This window comes from Pelodiscus sinensis, chromosome 31 (genome assembly GCF_052426305.1).
Source record: "Pelodiscus sinensis isolate ZL-2025 chromosome 31, ASM5242630v1, whole genome shotgun sequence".
Lineage (NCBI taxonomy): Eukaryota > Metazoa > Chordata > Testudines > Trionychidae > Pelodiscus > Pelodiscus sinensis.
In genome coordinates, this window is record NC_143082.1 from 1,464,087 (window position 1) to 1,483,230 (window position 19,144).

General features: G+C 66.1%; 1 protein-coding gene across 4 annotated transcripts in view; it reads left to right on the top strand.

Moving 5' to 3' along the window:
- The first annotated feature begins 3,455 nt into the window (after nt 1–3,455).
- The window catches only part of SLC44A2 (solute carrier family 44 member 2 (CTL2 blood group)), a 33,590-nt gene continuing 17,901 nt past the window's right edge, over nt 3,456–19,144 (top strand). For 2 of the 4 annotated variants that reach the window (XM_075916118.2, XM_075916120.2), the window contains exons 1-5: nt 3,456–3,602; nt 16,966–17,014; nt 17,234–17,307; nt 18,179–18,263; nt 18,936–19,020. In XM_075916118.2, coding sequence (XP_075772233.2) covers nt 3,563–3,602; nt 16,966–17,014; nt 17,234–17,307; nt 18,179–18,263; nt 18,936–19,020 — 333 coding nt within the window. In that variant the 5' untranslated portion in view covers nt 3,456–3,562. Of the gene's footprint in view, nt 3,603–12,844; nt 13,344–16,965; nt 17,015–17,233; nt 17,308–18,178; nt 18,264–18,935; nt 19,021–19,144 lie in introns of those variants that run through there. The other 2 variants (XM_075916119.2, XM_075916121.2) reach the window with 2 other exon arrangements.

Sequence of the window (19,144 nt, forward strand, 5' to 3'; positions counted from 1 at the left end):
AGGGGAAGTGACACGCGTCCGCCGACGGGAAGGGGGGGGGGCAGGACAGGACAGGACAGACGGGGCTTGTGCCCTGCCCGTCTGGGGCGGCATCTGCGGGGTGTCCTGGCCACTCTCCTGCCAGCGTGGGGGAGCCGAGCCCCGGTCTGGGGGAGCAGGGGGACGAGGTCCGGGGGGCTGTGGAAGGCGCCTCTGCCTGGGCCTGGCCTGCCAGGAATCCCCCAGCCAGCCCCACGCCGGGCGCCCTCGCCGGCCCGGACAATGGGGGGCTGTGCTGGGCAGGGCCGGAGTCCCGCCTCCTCTGCTCTGGGCTATGCGCTGCCTCGGGGCTCCGGGCATCAAAGGCTGCTTGTTGCGGAGCCCGAGGGCCGTGGGAGCCGGGCGCCGGGGAAGGCAGGTGGCTGCTGGGCCATGGAGCCGAGTCTCGCAGGACCGGCGTCAGGGCCACAGATAGCCCAAGGCCAGCGGGGAAACAGGCCCGGGAGGGATGCGGCTGCCCGGGATCACCCAGCAGGGCCAGGAGCAGAACCCAGCCCCCTCCCCCCGCTAGGCCAGACTGTCTCTGGTGCGGTGCAGCATGTGCTCCCTGGGCCTTCCCCCACCGCAGCTCTTGGCCTGCCCCCCCCAACCACCCGGCCAGCGACCTCAGAAGAGAGACTGGCTCGCTGCCCCCGGACGGGGCGCTGCATGGCGGGGTGGGGGGTCACCGGGGATGCGGTGCCATTGCTAGGTACTGGGTGCTCCCTGCTGCACCAGGCACCCCCCCCCCCCGACAACCTGCCCTGCCTGCCTAGGCACTGGGAGGCAGTCGGATGCGGGGGCAGGATTCCATGGCGACCCCCCCACTCCTGCGAGTGTCTGGCGGCCCCACCACGCCCCGGGGCAAACTCTGAGCTTTGTGCCTCCCCTCCCTGGGCCCCCACCCAATGGGGTAACCCCAGTATTGGCCCAGGTTCCCTTATGGCTGAGCTGTCTTGGGGGCTAGTGGGTGCCCCCCAAGCTGCCAGCAGGGGCCTCGCTCACCCTTTCCAAGGCCCCTCCTGAGGGCTGGGAAAGGAACAGCAGGGGCGAGTTTCCCCAGAAAGGCAGTAGGGGGCGCTGGTGCCCCCTTTCAGGGAACTTGGTCCCATGGCTGAGCTTTGCTTGGCCTGCCCCTCCCCGGGGCCCTGGCTGCTTTGGGGGAGTCCAGTGCTGCGGGGGGTTGGGGTGCAAGGACCAGCCCGGGGCCTGGCAGCACAGAGCGGAAAAGAGGCAGGAGGAAGGATGGGCTGGGAGCCAAGGTGCTGGGGTTGGACCCAGGAGATCTAGGGTCAGCCCCTAGCTCTGCCCCAGACTCTCCTGTGGGACCTTGGGCCTGTCCCTGCATCTCCCCTCCCCCCACTGTCAAACAGGGAGAATGATCCTGCTGTTTGCGCATCTGTCTGGACTATTTAGCTTGGAAGTAGGGACTGATTGTCTGCGCCGCGCCCGACCTGACGGGCCCTGATCTCGGCCGGGGTCTGGGGGCGCCCGGCTCGACGGGGCCCTGATCTCGGCCGGGGTCTGGGGGCGCCCGGCCCGACGGGCCCTGATCTCGGCCGGGGTCTGGAGGGCGCCCGGCCCGACGGGCCCTGATCTCGGCCGGGGTCTGGGGCGCCCGGCCCGACGGGCCCTGATCTCGGCCGGGGTCTGGGGCCGCCCGGCCCGACGGGCCCTGATCTCGGCCGGGGTCTGGAGCGCCCGGCCCGACGGGCCCTGATCTCGGCCGGGGTCTGGGGCGCCCGGCCCGACGGGCCCTGATCTCGGCCGGGGTCTGGGGCACCCGGCCCGACGGGCCCTGATCTCGGCCGGGGTCTGGGGCGCCCGGCCCGACGGGCCCTGATCTCGGCCGGGGTCTGGGCGGCGCCCGGCTCGACGGGCCCTGATCTCGGCCGGGGTCTGGGGGCACCCGGCCCGACGGGCCCTGATCTCGGCCGGGGTCTGGAGCGCCCGGCCCGACGGGCCCTGATCTCGGCCGGGGTCTGGGGCGCCCGGCTCGACGGGTCCTGATCTCGGCCGGGGTCTGCGCTGCTGTGACCCGTATCTGATACTGAGGGACACTCGGGAAGGAGCCAGCCAGGCAGTTGCTCTGTGCTGGGCAGCGTGAGCAGCCGCGATTGCCAAGCCCTGAGCCTTTTGCCAGGGCTGGGCCCTCCGCACCCAGCCCGTCTCTGTGAGGCGCTGAGTCTCTTTGGCAGGTACAAGCACATTCGCGGGGGGGAGGCGCACGGGCCCCGTGCCCAGGGTAGCCAGGCAGGCAGCAGGCAAGGCCAGTCCCAGGCTGTGCGGGGAAGAGCTGCCAGGACTCGCTGCCAAGTGCTCAGGAACATTCCTGGCTCCTGGGGGCAGCCCCAGGCAGCTGGGCTGCGGCAGGGGGCTGCGGCGGTGAGTTCTCCTGGTACAGCCCAGGTCAGCGGCTGAGCAGCGCTCAGGAAGTGTGGCAGCTCCTTCAGGCAGTGACGTCAATGGCAGCGGTGGGGCTGGGCTGCATGGAGCAGCCGGCTGGGAGCTACAGTAAGGGCCAGGGGTGCTGGGGGCGAGGGGGACTCTACCAGACTCAGGGCCTGGGACCAGCGTGCCTGCCCCCCCCCCAGGGCGAAATTAACTATGAGTTTTCATTTAAGATAAGCAAACTGTCCGGAGTGGCTTGGGAGGGGCTGCAGGGCTGACCCAGTCCCATAGGGACACCCGGCTACACGGACCCAGAATAGTCTGTACGGCCTGGCAGGGCCTGGGTACGGACCGGTAAGGCCGATCCACTCGGGAAGAGCTGTGGATACCGAGGCCGGGCCGCCTGGTCCCCTACTCAGCGTCTTAATTTACTTTCCGGGATCTATGGGCTCTTGTCCGGTGCCCCCAGGCCGGTAAGGGGCTGAGGAAGTGGGGGAGGGGACTGTAAAGGCAGAAAGGAGGGTGCTGGGCTGTAGGCCTGGCCTGGCCGGCGGGGGGGTATCAACCCAGGGGCTGATCTGGGGGGAGGGGGAATCTGGGACTTTGTGGGGCGAGGTTGTGATCTAAGGCGGGAGGGTCCCTCCTGGCCGTCGGCGTGTGCAGCGCATTCCTCAGGGGGTTTATGATTATTATTTTGATTGGCGAACATTCACTGAATACTCGACGGAAAGGCCGCGCTGCGCCCGCGGGGCTCTGCGTTTCCACGTGCGGCGCGTGGTGCACAAGGCACCGAGCCGCCCTTGGCACCGAAACGGGCGCATGGCGACTACATGAACCGCACCGCCACTTGTTTTGGAGACATTCGGGGGTGCCCGGCCTGTGCTGCTGGACTGAGGCTGCTCTAAGGAGCAGGGGAGGCGAGGCAGCCTCGGGTCTCATGGGTCCAGTCGAGGAGGCCGGACAGGACCACGCGGACCGATGACCGGCTGGGCCGCTATGGGGCTATATGGCCCTGCCCGGCGGACCCACGCAGGCGATGGGGGTGTGTCCTCAAGCCCCGCCCTGCGGCGCTCCTCCCCGGCGGCAGTGCCGGGCGCGCTGCGCGTAGGAGCGCGGGGTCCCAGTCCAGCCGCCGCCGCGGGCCGGGGCAGCCATGGGGCAGCTGGGCCGGAAGGAGGTGAACGGGACTTACGGTGAGTGGCGGGGATCGGGCGCTTCGCCCGGGATCGGGGCCCTCGCGTCGCCGGGCATCTGCGGGAAAGCGCCCGCGGGCGCTGCGCTGGGGCTGCCCGGCACCGGGGGGGGCTGCCCGGTAGCGGGGGGGAGCTGCCCGGTACCGGGGGGGGGGGCAGCGGGCCCAGGCTGGTTCCCATACAGCGGGGGTGGGGGCCGGTGGGGAGCCCGCTAGCCAGGAAGGGGGGGCGCTTCCTGCTTCTCGGGCAGGGGCTCCTCACTCGGGCGCGGCCCCCGCCCCCCCCCGCCTTAGAGCCCGGAGGCAGCCCCCTGTAACCCCCCCTCGCTGTGGTTTGGGTCCCAGAGCTGCTGGGGGGGCCACGCCCAGGCCCTGCTCTCAGTCAGGCTGGGGGGGGCCGGTATCTGCTCCACTGCCCCCCAGGAGCAAGGGGGGGGGGCTGGAAAAGGCGCCGCCCAGACCCCGGCCGGGATTGGGCCCGTCGGGCGCTCAGCTGCTCCCCCCCCCCCGGGCAGCGGCCTCAGGCTGGGGGTGTAGCTGGGCACTGGGATGTGACACAGCCCCTTGGCCCCCCTCCCCAGCTGCCCACAGTCCCCCGCCAGGGCGCCTGCTCCCCCGGGTGTTTATCCAGCCAGTCCCAGGCGTGGCTGCAGCCTCTTTTGCCACCTCCCTTCTGGGCAGCCTCAGCAGGGCCCTCAGCCCCCCCCCCCGCCCCGCTGGGCCCTGGGTACCCCCTGGGGTGACAGGCCAGGGGGAGGGGGATGAGCCAGGGCAGCCCCCAGGCGTGTGCCGACCCCGCTGCCCTGCACAAGCCGGGCTGACAGCCCCGGGGGCGGGAGGCTGCAGGGTCGCTCCTGTCCTCCCCAGCCCTGCGTCCACCCGGCGTGTTAAGGATGCTGCTTCGGCCGCCTGCACGTCGCTCGTGGGTGGAGAGCTGGGTCCTGCTACCCGCCCCGGCCTAGGGAGGATGTTTCCCGCCCTTGTGCGGAATTATTTGATGTGCACTGAGGTGTGTGTGAATGTGCACCACCGCCAGAGGAAAACGGGGCTGTGGGCGCTCTGCTAATCCACAGGGAGGCGGGCCGGGCTCAGGGCATGTGGGGCCGGGCGCCTCCTGGGGAACAGTCCCTGCCCAGAGAGCTCACTCTCCAAGCATCTGCCCCCCAATGCCCAGACCCTGGGCACAAGCGGCTCCGCAGTGACCCCCGATGGTGGGACCAGAATGTGGGCTCCCCTGATTCGCTGGGTGAGTTTGAAGGGAGGAAATGCGGGATGGGGTGCGGGAAATGCGGCCTGCGGGATGGGGTGGGGCTCTTGCCTTCTTGGTGTGTGACAAGCTGCTGTCCTGGTTCGGACCCGGGAGCCGCAGCCTGGCCACAGGCCGGAGCTCACAGCCACGGGGCCCTAGAGCCACTGGGGCGATGCTGCTGGTTCAGCCGGGGCCTGGTTGGGGCTGGCGTCTGGGGCGTTTGTTCTGCTCTCCTGCGTCGGCGGCTCGGGGCTGCCGTGCACAGCACCGGGCTGGCTCTGTCCTCCCCGGAGCCAGCGCTGCCCAGAGACCCGGCCCCGGTGCTGGGCTCCGCTCTGCTGCAGGCTGCGTGGCCTGGCCGGGCTGGGCTAGCCCCCTGGCTGCACCCGGGCACCGTGGACAGGCCGGTACTAGGGGTCTGGCCTGAGCTGCTGTTCGTCTGTCTGCCGCCGCCAGGCCGCTGTTCTTAGCGTGGCAGCTTGAACGGAGCTGGCCCAGGTCTGGCTGCCCGTGCTGGGAGTCGCCTGGCCACGCCGCTGCAGAGACGTCCCCTTGCTGGGCGCCGGGTGGGCCCCAGGGCAGGCGGCGGGCGCTGGAGCAAAGGGGCTCGTGGCCTGAGAGGTGAGATCCAACGTGCCTGGCCCGGGGGAGCCGGATCCTGGCAGCGGGTGGCACCGCAAACCACTCCAGCCACTGCCCCTCCTCCCGGTAGATTCCTGCGCGCTCGGTGGGCGCTCCCACTGCACCCGTCACCGTGGTGTCTGGGCCCCTTCCAGTGGGGCACTGAGCAACGTGGCCAACATGACACGTGGGGTTTGCTCGCTCTCCATCTCTCCCTAGTGGGATCCTCGACCGAACCCTCCTGCCCCGGCCCGGCCCAGCCTGCGTAGGGCCCAGAGCCCGTCCCAGCCTGCGTAGGGCCCAGAAACACCCTGCTGCAGAGGAAGGGGCTGCCGGGCCCAGAGGGCAGGGCAGCCTGGGGCAGGGTGGGCAGGCACTCGCAGGGGGCCCGTCTCTCTCTAGGGGCTCTCCAATGCGGGGTGACGTCCTGTTTCCTGCGCCGGGGGAGGGGAAAGGGGGTGTCATGGCTGGATTCAGGGTCTGGAGTGAGCTCAGAGCTAGTGGAAGGTGCAGAATCGATACCCCGGGGGGGGGGTGTTTGCCACAGGAACGGCCTGGGGGGGCCATTCTAAGGCAGGGGCTCTTGGGACGGGACGCAGCCCCCAGACACCTTCTGTACCCGGGCTGGTGACAAGCTGCTTGGCGGGATTTTGCTCCGCTGGCTGCCCGGAGGGGCAGGGTCGACTGCAGATGAGGGGTCAGAGATCCCACCGCTGCCTGCACCGGTTCCCAGCCCGCCCTGCTGGGAACGTTTCGGAGCGTGTCCTGTTGGGAGGAGGTATGGAAGGAGGCCGGAGACTGAGGCAGGGAGGTGGCTGCCTTCCGGGCATTCCGGGAGGGTGGGTCGCAGAGATACTTGCTCTCCAGGCTCACGCTGGGTTCTTCGCCCCGGGAGAGAGCTCTCAAAGTTCCCATAGATCAGGCTTTTCCCTCCCAGCCCTGCTGTGGCTAAAGGGGAAGGGCTTTGCAAGGGCTTTGGGGGACAGGGTCCGAATTCAGACTGGAGAAGTGGGCTGCGGTCAACAGGATGCAGTTCAATAAGGACAAATGCCAAGGAAGGACCAATCCCTTTCACACACACAATGGGAAGCGACTGGCTAGGAGGAGTCCTGCAGAAAGGGAGCCGGGGTCAGAGGGGGCCACACGCTAAATATGGATCAACAGTGGGACGCTGCTGCAAGAGGAGCAAACCGGCGTCTGGCTGCGTGAGCAGGCGTGTTGTGAGCCAGGCACGAGTCGTTCCCCCGCTCTGCTCGGCGCCCGCTAGGCCTCGCTTGAGTCTTGTGTCCAGCTCTGGGCACCGCATTGCAGGAAAGACGCAGACACTGGAGACGGTCCGGAGAAGAGCAACGAGACTGACGGCCGGTCTAGAGAACGTGGCTGTGGGGGCGGCTGGAAGAACGGGGCTTGTTGAGCTTGGAAAGAGACCGAGGGGGACGTGACAGCGGTTTTCGAGTATCTAAAAGGGTGTCACCGGGCGGGGGGGGGATTGCGTCTTGTCCTGGCCTCAGAGGCCAAGGAGAACAAGGGGCCTAAACTGCAGCCCGGGAGGTTCAGGTTGGACCTTAGGAAAAGCTTCCTGCCCGTCGGGGTCAAACGCTGGGATACGCTTCCTGGGGGGCTGTGGAGTCTCCATCGCTGGAGCTATTCCAGAGCAGGTTGGACAGACCCTGTCAGGGACGGTCTAGCGCAGCGGTTCCCAGACTTTTCGGCATCACGCCCCCTTTTCAATTTTTGAGACCCCCCCCCCCAAATAGCAGCAAAACTTGGGGGGGAGGGGTGGATTGACCGGGGCGAGGGGGGCTGGGTCGCCTTACCCCCCCCCGGAATTTCTTCATGCCCCCCAGTTTGGGAACCCATGCAGCGGGTGCTGGGTCCTGCAATGGGGGTAGGGGACGGGAGGTCCTTGCCAGCCCCGGTGTTCTGGGATTCTGGGAAAGGACAGAGAGGGGCCGGGTGTGCCCAGCCGGGGCACCCAGGGAGAGCCGCAGACCGTGCCGCACAGGCACCCCCAGAGGGCTGGGTTCTGAGGCCCGGCCCGTGTCCGGATTTGGGCCGGGCCGCCCCAGAACCCGCCGCGTCAGAAGGGCGTTGCTGGCTCAGCCACTTCTCGCAGGCCGGGCTGGCTTGGCTGGCTGGGCGCCAGCAGGCGCGACTTCCTGTTACCCGCCACAAGGGCCACGTGCTTCCTTCCCAGAGGGTTCGTGCCCTCGCGGCACCGTTTCTGCTGCCAGGGCCGGATATTTTGTGGGCGGAGGCAGGTACCCGCCTGGCATCGTCTGGGTGCGCCCGGAGCAGCCCCCGCGGCTGGGGCAGTGTGTATAGAGGGGTGCTGGGACCCTCAAACCCAACCCCACCCCATGCACTGGACCCCCTGGTGCTGCGTGGCCCTGGGCCGGGGCCTCCAGGCCTCTGTGCCCGGCGTAGCACGGCCCGGGCTGCTGATTGCAGGAAGGGCCCAAGTATTAACGCGGAGCCGGCGGAAGCTGGAACAGGGGAACCCGCCTTCCCTGTGTCTGGGGGGCTGTCCTGGCTGGGCCAAGCGGGTCACTGGCAGGGGCAGGGGAGGGGGGCCCTGAAACGGGGAGGGCAGCAGCAGGCCCCAGTCTGGCCACCTGGGGCGGGAGGAGCTCTGGGCCCTGCCGAGGGGGGAGCTGGGAGGCTGGAGCTGCTCTGCCGGCGGGTTGCAGGGGGGCGAAGGGGGCTGCAGGGTCCGGATGAAGGGGGCTGGCCGAGTTCAGCTGGGAGGCAGGGCCAGACTATTGGGGAGGCATTGACAGAGCTAGGGGGCAGGGGCTGTGGGTCAGGAGTGAGGGGCACTGGCAGAGCTAGGGGGCAGGGCTGGGCTGGCAGGGGCTGCAAGTCGGAATGGCGGGGGATGGGCAGAGCTGGGGGGAGGGGCTGCGGGTCGGGATGGCGGGGGATGGGCAGAGCTGGGGGGGGCTGCGGGTCGGGATGGCGGGGGATGGGCAGAGCTGGGGGGGAGGGGCTGCGGGTCGGGATGGCGGGGGATGGGCAGAGCTGGGGGGGAGGGGCTGCGGGTCGGGATGGCGGGGGATGGGCAGAGCTGGGGGGGAGGGGCTGCGGGTCGGGATGGCGGGGGATGGGCAGAGCTGGGGGGGAGGGGCTGCGAGGAAGGAAGGCAGCAAACCAGTTGAAAAGCAGAAGTTGCCTTTTCTCAGCGTTCAGGCCGGGCAGCAGAGCCCAGGCAGTTTAACCCTTTAGACGCCTTCAGCTGGATGTGGCCTGAAATCCCCCCCCCCCCCCCGGGGCAGGCGCTGGGGCAGGCGCTGCGGGCACATCCCCCCCCCCGGGGCAGGCGCTGGGGCAGGCGCTGCGGGCACATCCCCCCCCCCGGGGCAGGCGCTGGGGCAGGCGCTGCGGGCACATCCACCCGGGAGGTGCCCGGCAGACTGGGGCCAGGTCCCGCTGGGTAGTTTTAGCCCCGCCGTGCAAGGGCGGCTGCCCAGGGGTCTCTGGCCACAGCCCCCGGCCCCGCACCTGCTCTCGCGCCCCTGGGGCTGAACGGGCCAGTGGGGCCGAGGGGCCGAGAGGTTCCGCTTTTGGGCTGCCGGCCGCTGCGGAAAGGGGCCTCGGGTGCTTCTGGCGCGCTGCGACCTGGCGCCGTCTCTCGCGGGCGCCTTTGATCCTGGCTGACTGGCAGCTAAAAGCTGGCGGCCTCCGTGGCTTTTAATTAGCGCCATTGGCTCCTGGCGATCGCTCTCCGCCCCCTGTGAACCGCTCCTGCCGGGCGGGGCAGCAGATCGCCCCAGACTCCCTGGTGTATCCCTGGCCAGCCTCTTACAGGGTCTCCCCAGAGCGGTGCGGGGTCTGGGACCAGCCCTCCCACTCCACCCTCATTCCAGCCTTTCCCCAGGGCACGGGGGCTGCGTGGGGCCCCAGGACTTCTGGGGTGGTGCCCTCGGGCAGCGCCGAGCGAAATGGGGAATCTGGGGCTTGTTGCTCTGTGTGGCTGGAGACAGCTAGCGCGAGAGGTGGCCTCCTCGCCGGGGTCTGACCCTCGCACCGCCCTGGACTGGGGGGCAGGGCTGGTGCTCATGCACTACAACTGGGACCTGTGGCACGGGGAGACTAAGTGACTTGACTCCAACCACCCAGGGAGTCAGTGGCAGAGAAGGAATTGACCCAAGGCCTAAGGCTGAACCTCTGAACCACCCTGCCCCCCCGCTGCCTGGGTCTCCTGGTCCCCCCCCCCAGGGTCCCTTCCCTCTGCCCACGGCACTGCAGCTCAGGGACCGGCAAGGAGCATGCGCCTCAGGCTGTGAGGAATGGCTTCCCTCTGCCCTCCTGCTTTCCTCTCCCCCCTCCCACTCTGATGTTTTTCTCAAGCAGCAGCCAGAATGACTCATGGCCCTGCAGGCTGTTTTCCAGCCGCCCGGTCCCAGGGAGCAGGCCTGGCTGCCCCCTCCTCTCGGCAGCCCTGTTGGGGCGTTCCCTGGCTGGAATGGGCAGTGTTGGGCGGCAGCCCCTGGAGAGATGCCGGGGTCTGCCCCCTCCTGCCCCCGTCCCAGCTCTTGTTTCAGAGCCATGAATCCTGGCCTGCCCCGTGACGTCACCGCCAGCCAACGGGCGCGGAGCTGCTGCCTGGCGAAGGGCTCGGGCACGGCTGGCAGAGGCCGCCCGTCCATCGCTCCCGCCCGGTGCCGCGAGGGCCGGCCCAGCAGCGCAGGCCGGGCCGACTTACCCAGCGGGCACCGTGCCTGGGGCCATGAAAACGTTTGAATTTCTTTTAAAATCAGGAGAGAAAAATGAAGCTTTAGGGCCCACGGAAATCTAGGACATTTTGCCTAAAACAGAAAAGAAATAAAATGTTGAAGTATTTAAAGTTATAGCCAATACATTTTTTATTTTTTTAATGGAGGCAGGGCCCAGGAAGGCAAAAGTGCCTCAGGCCCACGACCGTCACAATGCGGCCCTGACAGGATGCGGGACAGCAGGGAGGCGGGTTCGGCGCTGGCTTGGGTTGCATGTTACCCAGGGGTAGCCCGGGATCTGGCTCCGTTTCTCCATGAAGGAACTTCTGTGTAGTGCTTAGAGCAGGGTGTGTGTGTGTGGGGGGGGGGTTGGCTCAGAGCCAGGACTCCTGGGTTCTGTTCCCAGCTCTGGGAGGGGAGTGGGGTCTGGTGGTTAGAGTGGGGGGGGGGCAGGGAGCCAGGACTCCTGGGTTCCGTTCCCAGCTCTGGGAGGGGAGTGGGGGCTAGTGGTTAGAGTGGGGAGGGGGGGGAGCCAGGACTACTGGGTTCCGTTCCCAGCTCTGGGAGGGGAGTGGGGGCTAGTGGTTAGAGTGGGGGGGGGTGGGGAGCCAGGACTCCTGGGTTCCGTTCCCAGCTCTGGGAAGGGAGTGGGGGCTAGTGGTTAGAGTGGGGGGGGGAGCCAGGACTCCTGGGTTCCGTTCCCAGCTCTGGGAGGGGTGTGGGGTCTGGTGGTTAGAGCCGGGAAGGGGCTGGGAGCCAGGGTTTCTGGTTTCTATTCCAGACTCTGAATCCGTGTGTTCAGGGGAGATTTAGTTACAACCTAAATAAAGCCAAGCGGGTGAACCGCGGCCGTGGGGGCCCAGGGGCCGCGGGTGGGGCCGAAGTGCAGCCCCAGTTCAGGACGAGCCCCCCGCATGAGTTGGATTTCAGCCCCAAACAGAAGCGGCACCAGCTGGTTTCTTGCTCTTGCGCCCAGCAGAGAGGCAAAGACCCGGTGCCGGTGCCGTGCCAGGAGGGAGAACTCTGCCCTGCCCTGCCGTGGCCCAGAGGCTCAGGCCAGGTGCTGGGGCTGCTGCTCAGTGCGTTAGTAACAAAACGAGCAGAACCAGCTCCCCATGGCAGCCCAGCACCTGGGTCCCGCGCCTGCAGCAGCCAGTGGGGTGGCTAAGAGAAGGTCTAGGGGCAAGGGCACTAGCCGGAGATGTAGGTTCGGGTTCAAATCTCCGCTGTGCCACAGACTCCCCATGTGTCCTCAGGCAAGTCACTTAGTCTAGGTGGGGGCTCCGGTCCTGTCCGTCCGCTGGCGGTAGCGGCCAGGCCCCTGGCGGCGTGTGAGGGTAAATAGAGTCTGAGGGGGGCAAGGGAGCCCAGCAGCTAGACGGGTGTGAAGCTTTTCTTAGGCCCGGTTCTGAGGTCTGGTCTGTACCCGAGGGCTGAGCTCTGCCGGTGAGCGTCACTTCCTGCGTAGCTTTGTGCGGCCCAGGGCGGGCAAGGGGCTGGCGCCGTCGCTCCAGATAGACCCGGAGGCTGCGGCCGTGCAGCGTGGGTCACAGCAGTGCGCGGGCCAAGCCGTCGGCCAAAGGCAGCCAGCCAGGCATGCGTGCCTCTTTCCCAGGCTGCCCCTCGGGGGAGGGAGAAGAGAAACGGACGGGTGTGCGGGCCGAGATAAGGGAATCCAGCCGGACTCGGGCGTGGTCAGAGCCCAGCATGGCCTGCCGGGTTTTAAAGCAGTAAAACTCCCCGTTTAGTCGCTCTGTGGTTTAAGCAGCTGCAGCTGGTCACCGCCTGCGTGCCAACGTGCTGCCTGGCCCCGCTCTTCGCGGGGTGTCGACCCTGCGTGTTTGGAGGAGCAGGGGTTCCTGGCTGGGCGTTCTCTGTGTGGCCGCAGGGGTGGTGTGAGGACTGCGGGGATAATTTGGCTACGACAAATCAGGAAAGAGATCTTGGAGTTATCATGGACAGTTCTCTGAAAACTTCCACACAGTGAGCAGCGGCGGTCAAAAAGGCAAATAGGATGCTAGGAATTATTAGGAAAGGGATAGAAAATAAGACCCAGAACATCTTACTGCCCCTATATAAAACTATGGTACGCCCACATCTTGAATACTGTGTACAGATGTGGTCTCCTCACCTCAAAAAAGATATTTTGGCCTTGGAAAGGGTTCAGAAAAGGGCAGCTAAAATGATTAGGGGTTTGGAACGGGTCCCATATGAGGAGAGGTTAAAGCGACTGGGACTTTTCAGTTTAGAAAAGAGGAGACTGAGGGGAGATATGATAGAGGTCTATAAAATCATGAGTGGTGTGGAGAGGGCTGACAAAGAAAAGTTATTTATTAGTTCCCATAATAGAAGAACTAGAGGACACGAAATGAAATTAATGGGTAGTAGGTTTAAAACTAATAAAAGAAAGTTCTTCTTCACACAGCGTGTAGTCAACCTGTGGAACTCCTTGCCGGAGGAGGCTGTGAAGGCTAGGACTATAATAGAGTTTAAAGAGAAGCTGGATAAATTCCTGGAGGTTAGGTCCATAAAAGGCTATTAGCCAGGGGGTAGGAATGGTGCCCTTGGCCTCTGTTTGTCAGAGGCTGGAGAGGGATGGCAGGAGACAATCATGGTCTTCGGTCCACCCTCTCTGGGGCACCTGGTGCTGGCCGCTGTTGGCTGACAGGATACTGGGCTAGATGGGCCTTTGGTCTGACCCAGTACGGCCGTTCTTATGTGCTTATGTCTGTGCCAGAGGGAGGCCTCGGGCCGGCTTTTCCCCTTTGGGCCCGGTCTGGTTCAGGGGCGCTGGAGACGCATTTGGTGCAGGGTGTGAACAGCCACACGCCAGGCCCTGATCCTCCCTCGCTCTGCCCCCCAGCCCTGTCCTGGAGGAGGCCGCTGTCCCTTTAACTGCGCGCGCTGGGAAGGGCTTTGGCTGTTATTGGCTGCCCATGGTCACACCCAGGGAGGGGAAGACAGCTGCGCGGGGGAGAGACAGGCCAGCCCCAGCCGCCTGCACAGGGTGCGTTTTGCTGGAAGCCTCTGACAGGTTAGACCAGCTCGGCCTGGGAGGAAGAGGCCCCGGCTGCCTGGGCGCCCAAGGGAAGCGGCTGGGGGCCCGCGTGCGCTGCTGCCATGGGGGGAGAGGACGAGAACTACTACGGCAAACACGGTAAGAGCGTCGGCGTCACGCAGCCACGTCCGGTGCCTGTCTCCTCGGGGGCCTCCGTGGGGCCAGCTTATGCCGCCTTCCCTGCCCCCCAGCGCCTGGCGTTTTCTGCCCCTCCTGCGGGCCGGGCACCTGCGCTGGGGGGAATCGGGTGCTGGCTGGCCCGGGGACTCCGCCTGGCACAGTCCGTGCTCGGAGCGGGGAGTCTGGGGTGGAATTTGGGCACGGCCGGCTCTGGCTGGCTTGCTGCAACCCCCCGGGTGAGGGTCAGACTCCACCACAGGCAGCTGGGGGGCAGATGGTGGCAGTGAATCAAACAGGACAGGGCCGCGTCTCCCTTCGTGGGGAGCCCAGGCCTGCACAAGGGAGCTGCGCCCACGGGGCGGTGGGGCCGGGCGCTGGCGTCTCCTGCGTTAGCTGCTTCGTTACTCGCGTTCGTCTGGAGAGGCCCCGGGGAGTCACCGGGCGCAGGGGGTTGGGGGTTGGGCTCCCCAGCCGAAGCTGGAGTCTCGCGCGGCGTGAGCCTCGCCTGTTCCGCAGAGGTTCGGCGTTCCCGTGTGTCTCGGGGTGCCGACGGGGCGTTCCCAGACACTGCGTGGGGGGTGGTTTGGGGGCACTGCCACGGACTTGTAGCTTGCCTGGCGTTTTTAGGGAGGTGAAGGTTCCAGCCAAGTTAGCCCCTTGCTGCCCTGCCGTGAGCCAGGCTGCAAGGGGAGCGCGGCCACGCTGGGTGTTGGCAGAGCTGGGGGCGGCCGGAAGGGACGGTGCAGCTGTCAGGACTGGCAGTGTCCCGGCCTGGACCAGCCGGTTTGGCCTGAAGCTGGCTGGCGGAGGGAAGCCGCTCCCCCTCCCGGCAGCAAACTGTGACCGGAAAGAGGAGGGTCCAGGGAGTCGAAATCCGGGGTGTCCCATGTCTCACGCCCCAGGGGTCCTGCCTCCTGGTCCCTGCAGCTTGCAAGTGGCCGTGGCCGACACGAGGCTGGGGTGCTTCGGACTAGCCGGTCCACGATCCTGTCCTGCCAGCGTTCGGGCATGGCCCACGGCGTGAGGTCTGGGCCCATTCAGGAAGCTGGGGGAGGGGTCGATGCAGGTGGGGGGGTTCTTGTTTGTTGGTTGCTCCAGTTGCATTTTTTGCCTATTCTCTAAACGCAGCGTTACTCTGTGCCCCCCCCCCCCGAGCTCCGTGCGCAGGATTCTGTCCTAGTCGTTTGGGGGAGGCCTGCTCGGCGTATGGCGCGGACCTTTCAGACTGCCCGTGCGCCACGCGTCTGCTGTGCCATTTTGCCTGCTTAGAGGGAGGATGTGGCCGGCCCTGGGGGCCTGCTGGAGCTGTGACCTCGCCCTCCCCAGCTCCTGCAGGAATTCTCTGCCCTGGTGGGGGCGGGGGTGCAGCTGGCTGTTGGCGGAGGCAGTTCAGAGAAGCTGGCAAGAATCCTGCTCCATAGATAAGAAAGCCGGGGGCCTCGTGTGTTATTTTAGCAAGGGGAGAACCTGGGGGCTGCTGGAGTGTGTGAGAGACACCGAGAAGGAACATTGCACAGTCGCATCCCTTCCACAAGCGTGTGCAGGTGTAAGTACAGGTGTAGCTGGCAGCTGGAATTTGGGGGGTGGGTGTGTGGGGGTGTGTGTGTGTGTGTGTGTGTGTGTGTGTGTGTACAGGTGTAGCTGGCAGCTGGAATTTGGGGTGTGTGTACATACGTACTGGCGCTGTCCCTAATTCCAGGATCAAAACTTGGGATCTCAGCAACTCCTGTGAGTGAAATCTGTGCCTGGCTCCTTCTCGGGGCAGAACCCGATGGGCCGGGCCATGTGGCCCGGCTGCCAAGTGGTTGGTTTAGGGCGGCTGCAGCTCTGCAGTGAAGGGATGTCTGGGTGAGCTGGAACTTTCCGTCCTGCTCCGGGTACCCGGACTGAGGGCCCCGAGACCCCTTCTGAGATGCTGAAAACATTTCGGGTGATTCTCTCCCTTGGAAAATTCCCTGGAGCGGAAAGGAAACGTTCCCTGGAAGTGGCTGAAGCTCAGTCTGGAAACTTGTTCTCCAGTCAGGCTCCGAATTGCTGCCAGGCCTGGACGCTGCGAGCCGAGGCAGGAGGAAAATGGCGCGTTCGTTGGTCGATTCGTTTCCTCCCTGGCTCGGGGTCTGCAGGGCTTGTAAAGGTGAAACCCGCTTCCAGCCGCCTCCTGCAGCGCCCATGGTGCAAGATGAGGTGCCGTTGCTCCAGGCATCTCTCGGGCCACCCTGCGGCGTTGCTGCCACTGCGCTCAACTCGGGAGCCGGGTCCAGAAAGAAAAGACCTCGGGGAAGGGGGCTAGAGGGGGGCACGTTTTCGCAGGCTGAGTGCGCGAGGGGAGGGGACGCCCGGGTCTGTTGATGAGTCGCCGTCTGACTCCGAGGAATTCGATTCTGTTCCGCCGTCCTTTCTTCAGCTGTAACACTCCGGTTCCGACTGGCATCCCCGAGGGGCTGAGGGTTACGTGGTAAATGTTTTGTTTGCAAAGTGCTTGGAGATCCTGGAATGGAAGGCACCAGGGAAAATCTGGCCGCCCAGGCAGCTGGCTCAGCTTTTCCATTACGAATTGTTTTGGCGCCAGCCATTTGTCTCTTTATTTTTAAATTCCCCGCCCGCCCCGGTGGCTTCCAGCAGGTCTCCGGCTGAGGAGGTGAGACTCAGCCCTGGGAAGCGCGTGGCGCTGGCTGTAGTGAACTCTGGTATATTGAAATCTGCCGGCAGGCGAGGGGGGCCGGGTCCCTGCTGCTGGATTGTTTCACTCGTGTTCTCGGTTACCCCTTTTCCTGGGGGCAGCCAGCTCCAGCCCAGAAACCGGAGGTTGCCTGGGATTTCCTGTTTGTAACCGGCCTTGCTTGCGTCTCCTAGAAGCAAAGGGTGAAGGAAGCTGGTGCACCCCAGTGCAGCGCCGCAGGGAGAGACTGGCCCGCTGAGGGCTGGGCTTTGGATGCTGCTGGCCCCCAGGCTCCGGCCCCAGGTCTCCGGTGGAGCCGTCCCCACGCTGTCCCGCCCCTCCCCCGACTCCATCCCACACTTCTGTTTCTTACAGGTACTATTCTGTTGCAAAAAGGGGGGCCGTGATAGGACGGTACCTGTAAGAAATGTAAGTTACTTTCGCCCCTTCAGTCCTGTGCAGAAGAGCCCCAAGCCCGTTACTAGCCCCACAACTTCCTGAGTCCACCTCCCCTGGGATGAACTTCAGCGGCCACCAGCAGGCCACTAGATTCAGAATTGGACTTTCTCAGCACACGTCCCCCAGGAATGCCTCGCTCGCTCTGGAAAGTGAAAGCGAGGGGCCGGGGACTGCCCGCTGTGATCGCTCTGGGCTGCGTGGGGGCGATTGGTTCAATCTGTGTCTCCTGGCTGCAAACACGGGGCAAAGGGGAGTGTTGCCAAGTAGCTGGAGCCATGGAAAGGTGGGGTCCCTTTGGGCACATCCCTCCCTGCACAGCTACCCTGCCACCTGTACCTGACACCGCCGTGTGCCAGGTTCCCGCTGCTCCCGGCTGGGAATAGCCGGAGCAGGCCCGAGCAGAAGCTAAAGGGCAGGGAAGTTTGCTCCCCAACTCTCCCCCGCACGGATGGCCAACTCGGTGTCTTCTCACCTTCTCTTTAGGGACGCCGCAGAAATACGATCCGTCGTTCAAAGGTCCCATCTATGACCGGTAAGAGCAGCCGCTCAGCAGGCACCCAGGGGGCGGGGGGGCCCCGTTCTCCTCCGACGCTCTGGGGGGGCGCTAATGTGGAGGGGAGCCGGGCTGCCGAGAGCAGGGGCCGTGTCTCAGCCAGCACGGGAATGCTCTCAGGTTCTCCATCCAAGTGCCCTGGTCTCCCTGCTTTTCTGGCACTGGTGCCTGATCCTGGCCTCCTCCTTCCTCCCTCAGGAGCTGCACCGACATCATCTGCTGTATCCTGCTCGTCCTCGCCATCCTGGGCTACATCGTGGTGGGCTGCATAGGTACGCAGCGTGGGGCCCCTCGCCTGGGGGGGACTGAGCCACCCTGGGCACCTCTAGGCTTGGATCCTGGCAGGGACAGGCCCCGAAAAGGCAGGGGAGGTGCAGCAGGTACTGGAGGTGGCAAAGGTTACCTGGGAAGCAGCACCCTAAATGGGAACTGCTCCCCAGTACCGGGTGCCTGGGAACCGGAGCAGCTTCCCGCCTGCTCTGGGCCAGCCCTGCGGGGGGCCCGCTGTGGACAGGGGCGCTCTCACCCTCTCTCCGCTGTGGGCCAGGGCGCCGAGGGCCGGGTTGGGCGGGAGTGAGCAGTCAGGCTGCTGCGGTGAGGCGGCCGTGCGTGGAAGCTGGGGAGCGGCGCCGCCACCTTACAGGGATGCTGCCTTGGGGAGCAGCGGCCGCCCCCCTGCAGGTTCTCGCCTCTCGTGGCCTCTTCTCGCGCAGCTTCCTGGCTCCAGCCAGCTCCCTTTCCCTTCCGCCGGCGCTGGGGTGACCCCCCCTTGCTCCAGGGACCCACCCCCAGCTCTGTGGTTCCTCAGCCACAGCCTGCGCCAATCGCCCCTCTTCTTCCAGCCTGTGACGGGCCTTGGTGGCCTCCCTGCTCCCCGGAATGGGCTTGGCTGGGCACAAGGGGCCCGTTCACAGGGCCCCGAGACCTGGGCCAATCCCTTTAGCTCCGTGGCAGCTGCCGACTCCGAGGCAGGTTGCCCTTCCGTGCCCTGGCTCCCTTTCCGGGTGCGCCTGTGCCCCGGTCGTGGGTGGGGGAGGGGTGTTTATCCGAGGTCCCTGGTTCGCTGGGCAGGGCAGCCGGGGAGGCGGGAGAGGGGAGGGAAGACTGCTTGGTTAAGCGCTGCTGGCTTCCCCTCTCTTCCAGCATGGGCGCACGGCGATCCCCGGAAGATAATCCACCCCACGAACAGCCAAGGGGAGTTCTGTGGCCAGCCCGGAACTTCCAATGAGTAGGTGTCTGAGGCCTCCTTGGAAAGATGGCAAGGAAGGGCCGCCTGCCGTTGAGTGGGAACGCGGAGTTCGGTCCTGCTTTTGCTCCGCACCGTCCGGAGAAGCAGTAGAACCTCCACGTGGGCTCCCCTGGCTCCATCCAGCTCCTCTCCCTTCCGCTGGCTGCTAGAAAGGGGGAGACGGGCCCCCCCAAGCTCCAGCGACTGGGCAAAGTGCGACCGTGCCGACCAGAGCAGCAGAGATCCCTGGAACGGCAGGGAGAGGCCGGGCAGCACGGCCCTTCAGTGTCTCCGGGCCCCGGGAGGGGTCGCTGCGCGCTTCCAAGGGGGCCTCCAGCTCTACGGAGCCGGGAAGCGCATGGAGGCGACTCGCTCACCCCAAGAGATGACCCTCAGGTCACTTACCAGGGAGCCAGGCACCAGCGCGGGACTGGAGCTGCGCTCTCCCGCCATCAGGCCGCAGGGTCCTGCGCCAGCTCGTGGGAGTGCGGGAAGGGAGGTGTGCGGCTGCCTTGGCTGGAGGAGGCCGAGCTCGTGGCAGCTTGTCTGCCGCTGGCCGGGCAAGGCAGCTCAGGCTCTCACGTCAGGCCTGGGGGGGCGGGCGGTGTTGCTGGGTTCCACGCCCCCCCGGACCAGGAGACGCCAGACACGGAAATGCCCCCTTGTTTGCAGGAAGAAGCCTTTCCTGTTCTACTTCAACATCGTGAAGTGCGCCAGCCCCCTGGTGCTGCTGGAGTTCCAGTGCCCGACCACGCAGGTACCGCCGCTCTCCGCTGCCCATCGTGCGGCTCCTCTAGCGAATGCCGTCCCAGGGGTCGGCGAGGACTCAGCCCACGCCTGGGGGCTAGGGAGGGAGGAGCTGCTTGGGGCGGGCTGCCCTC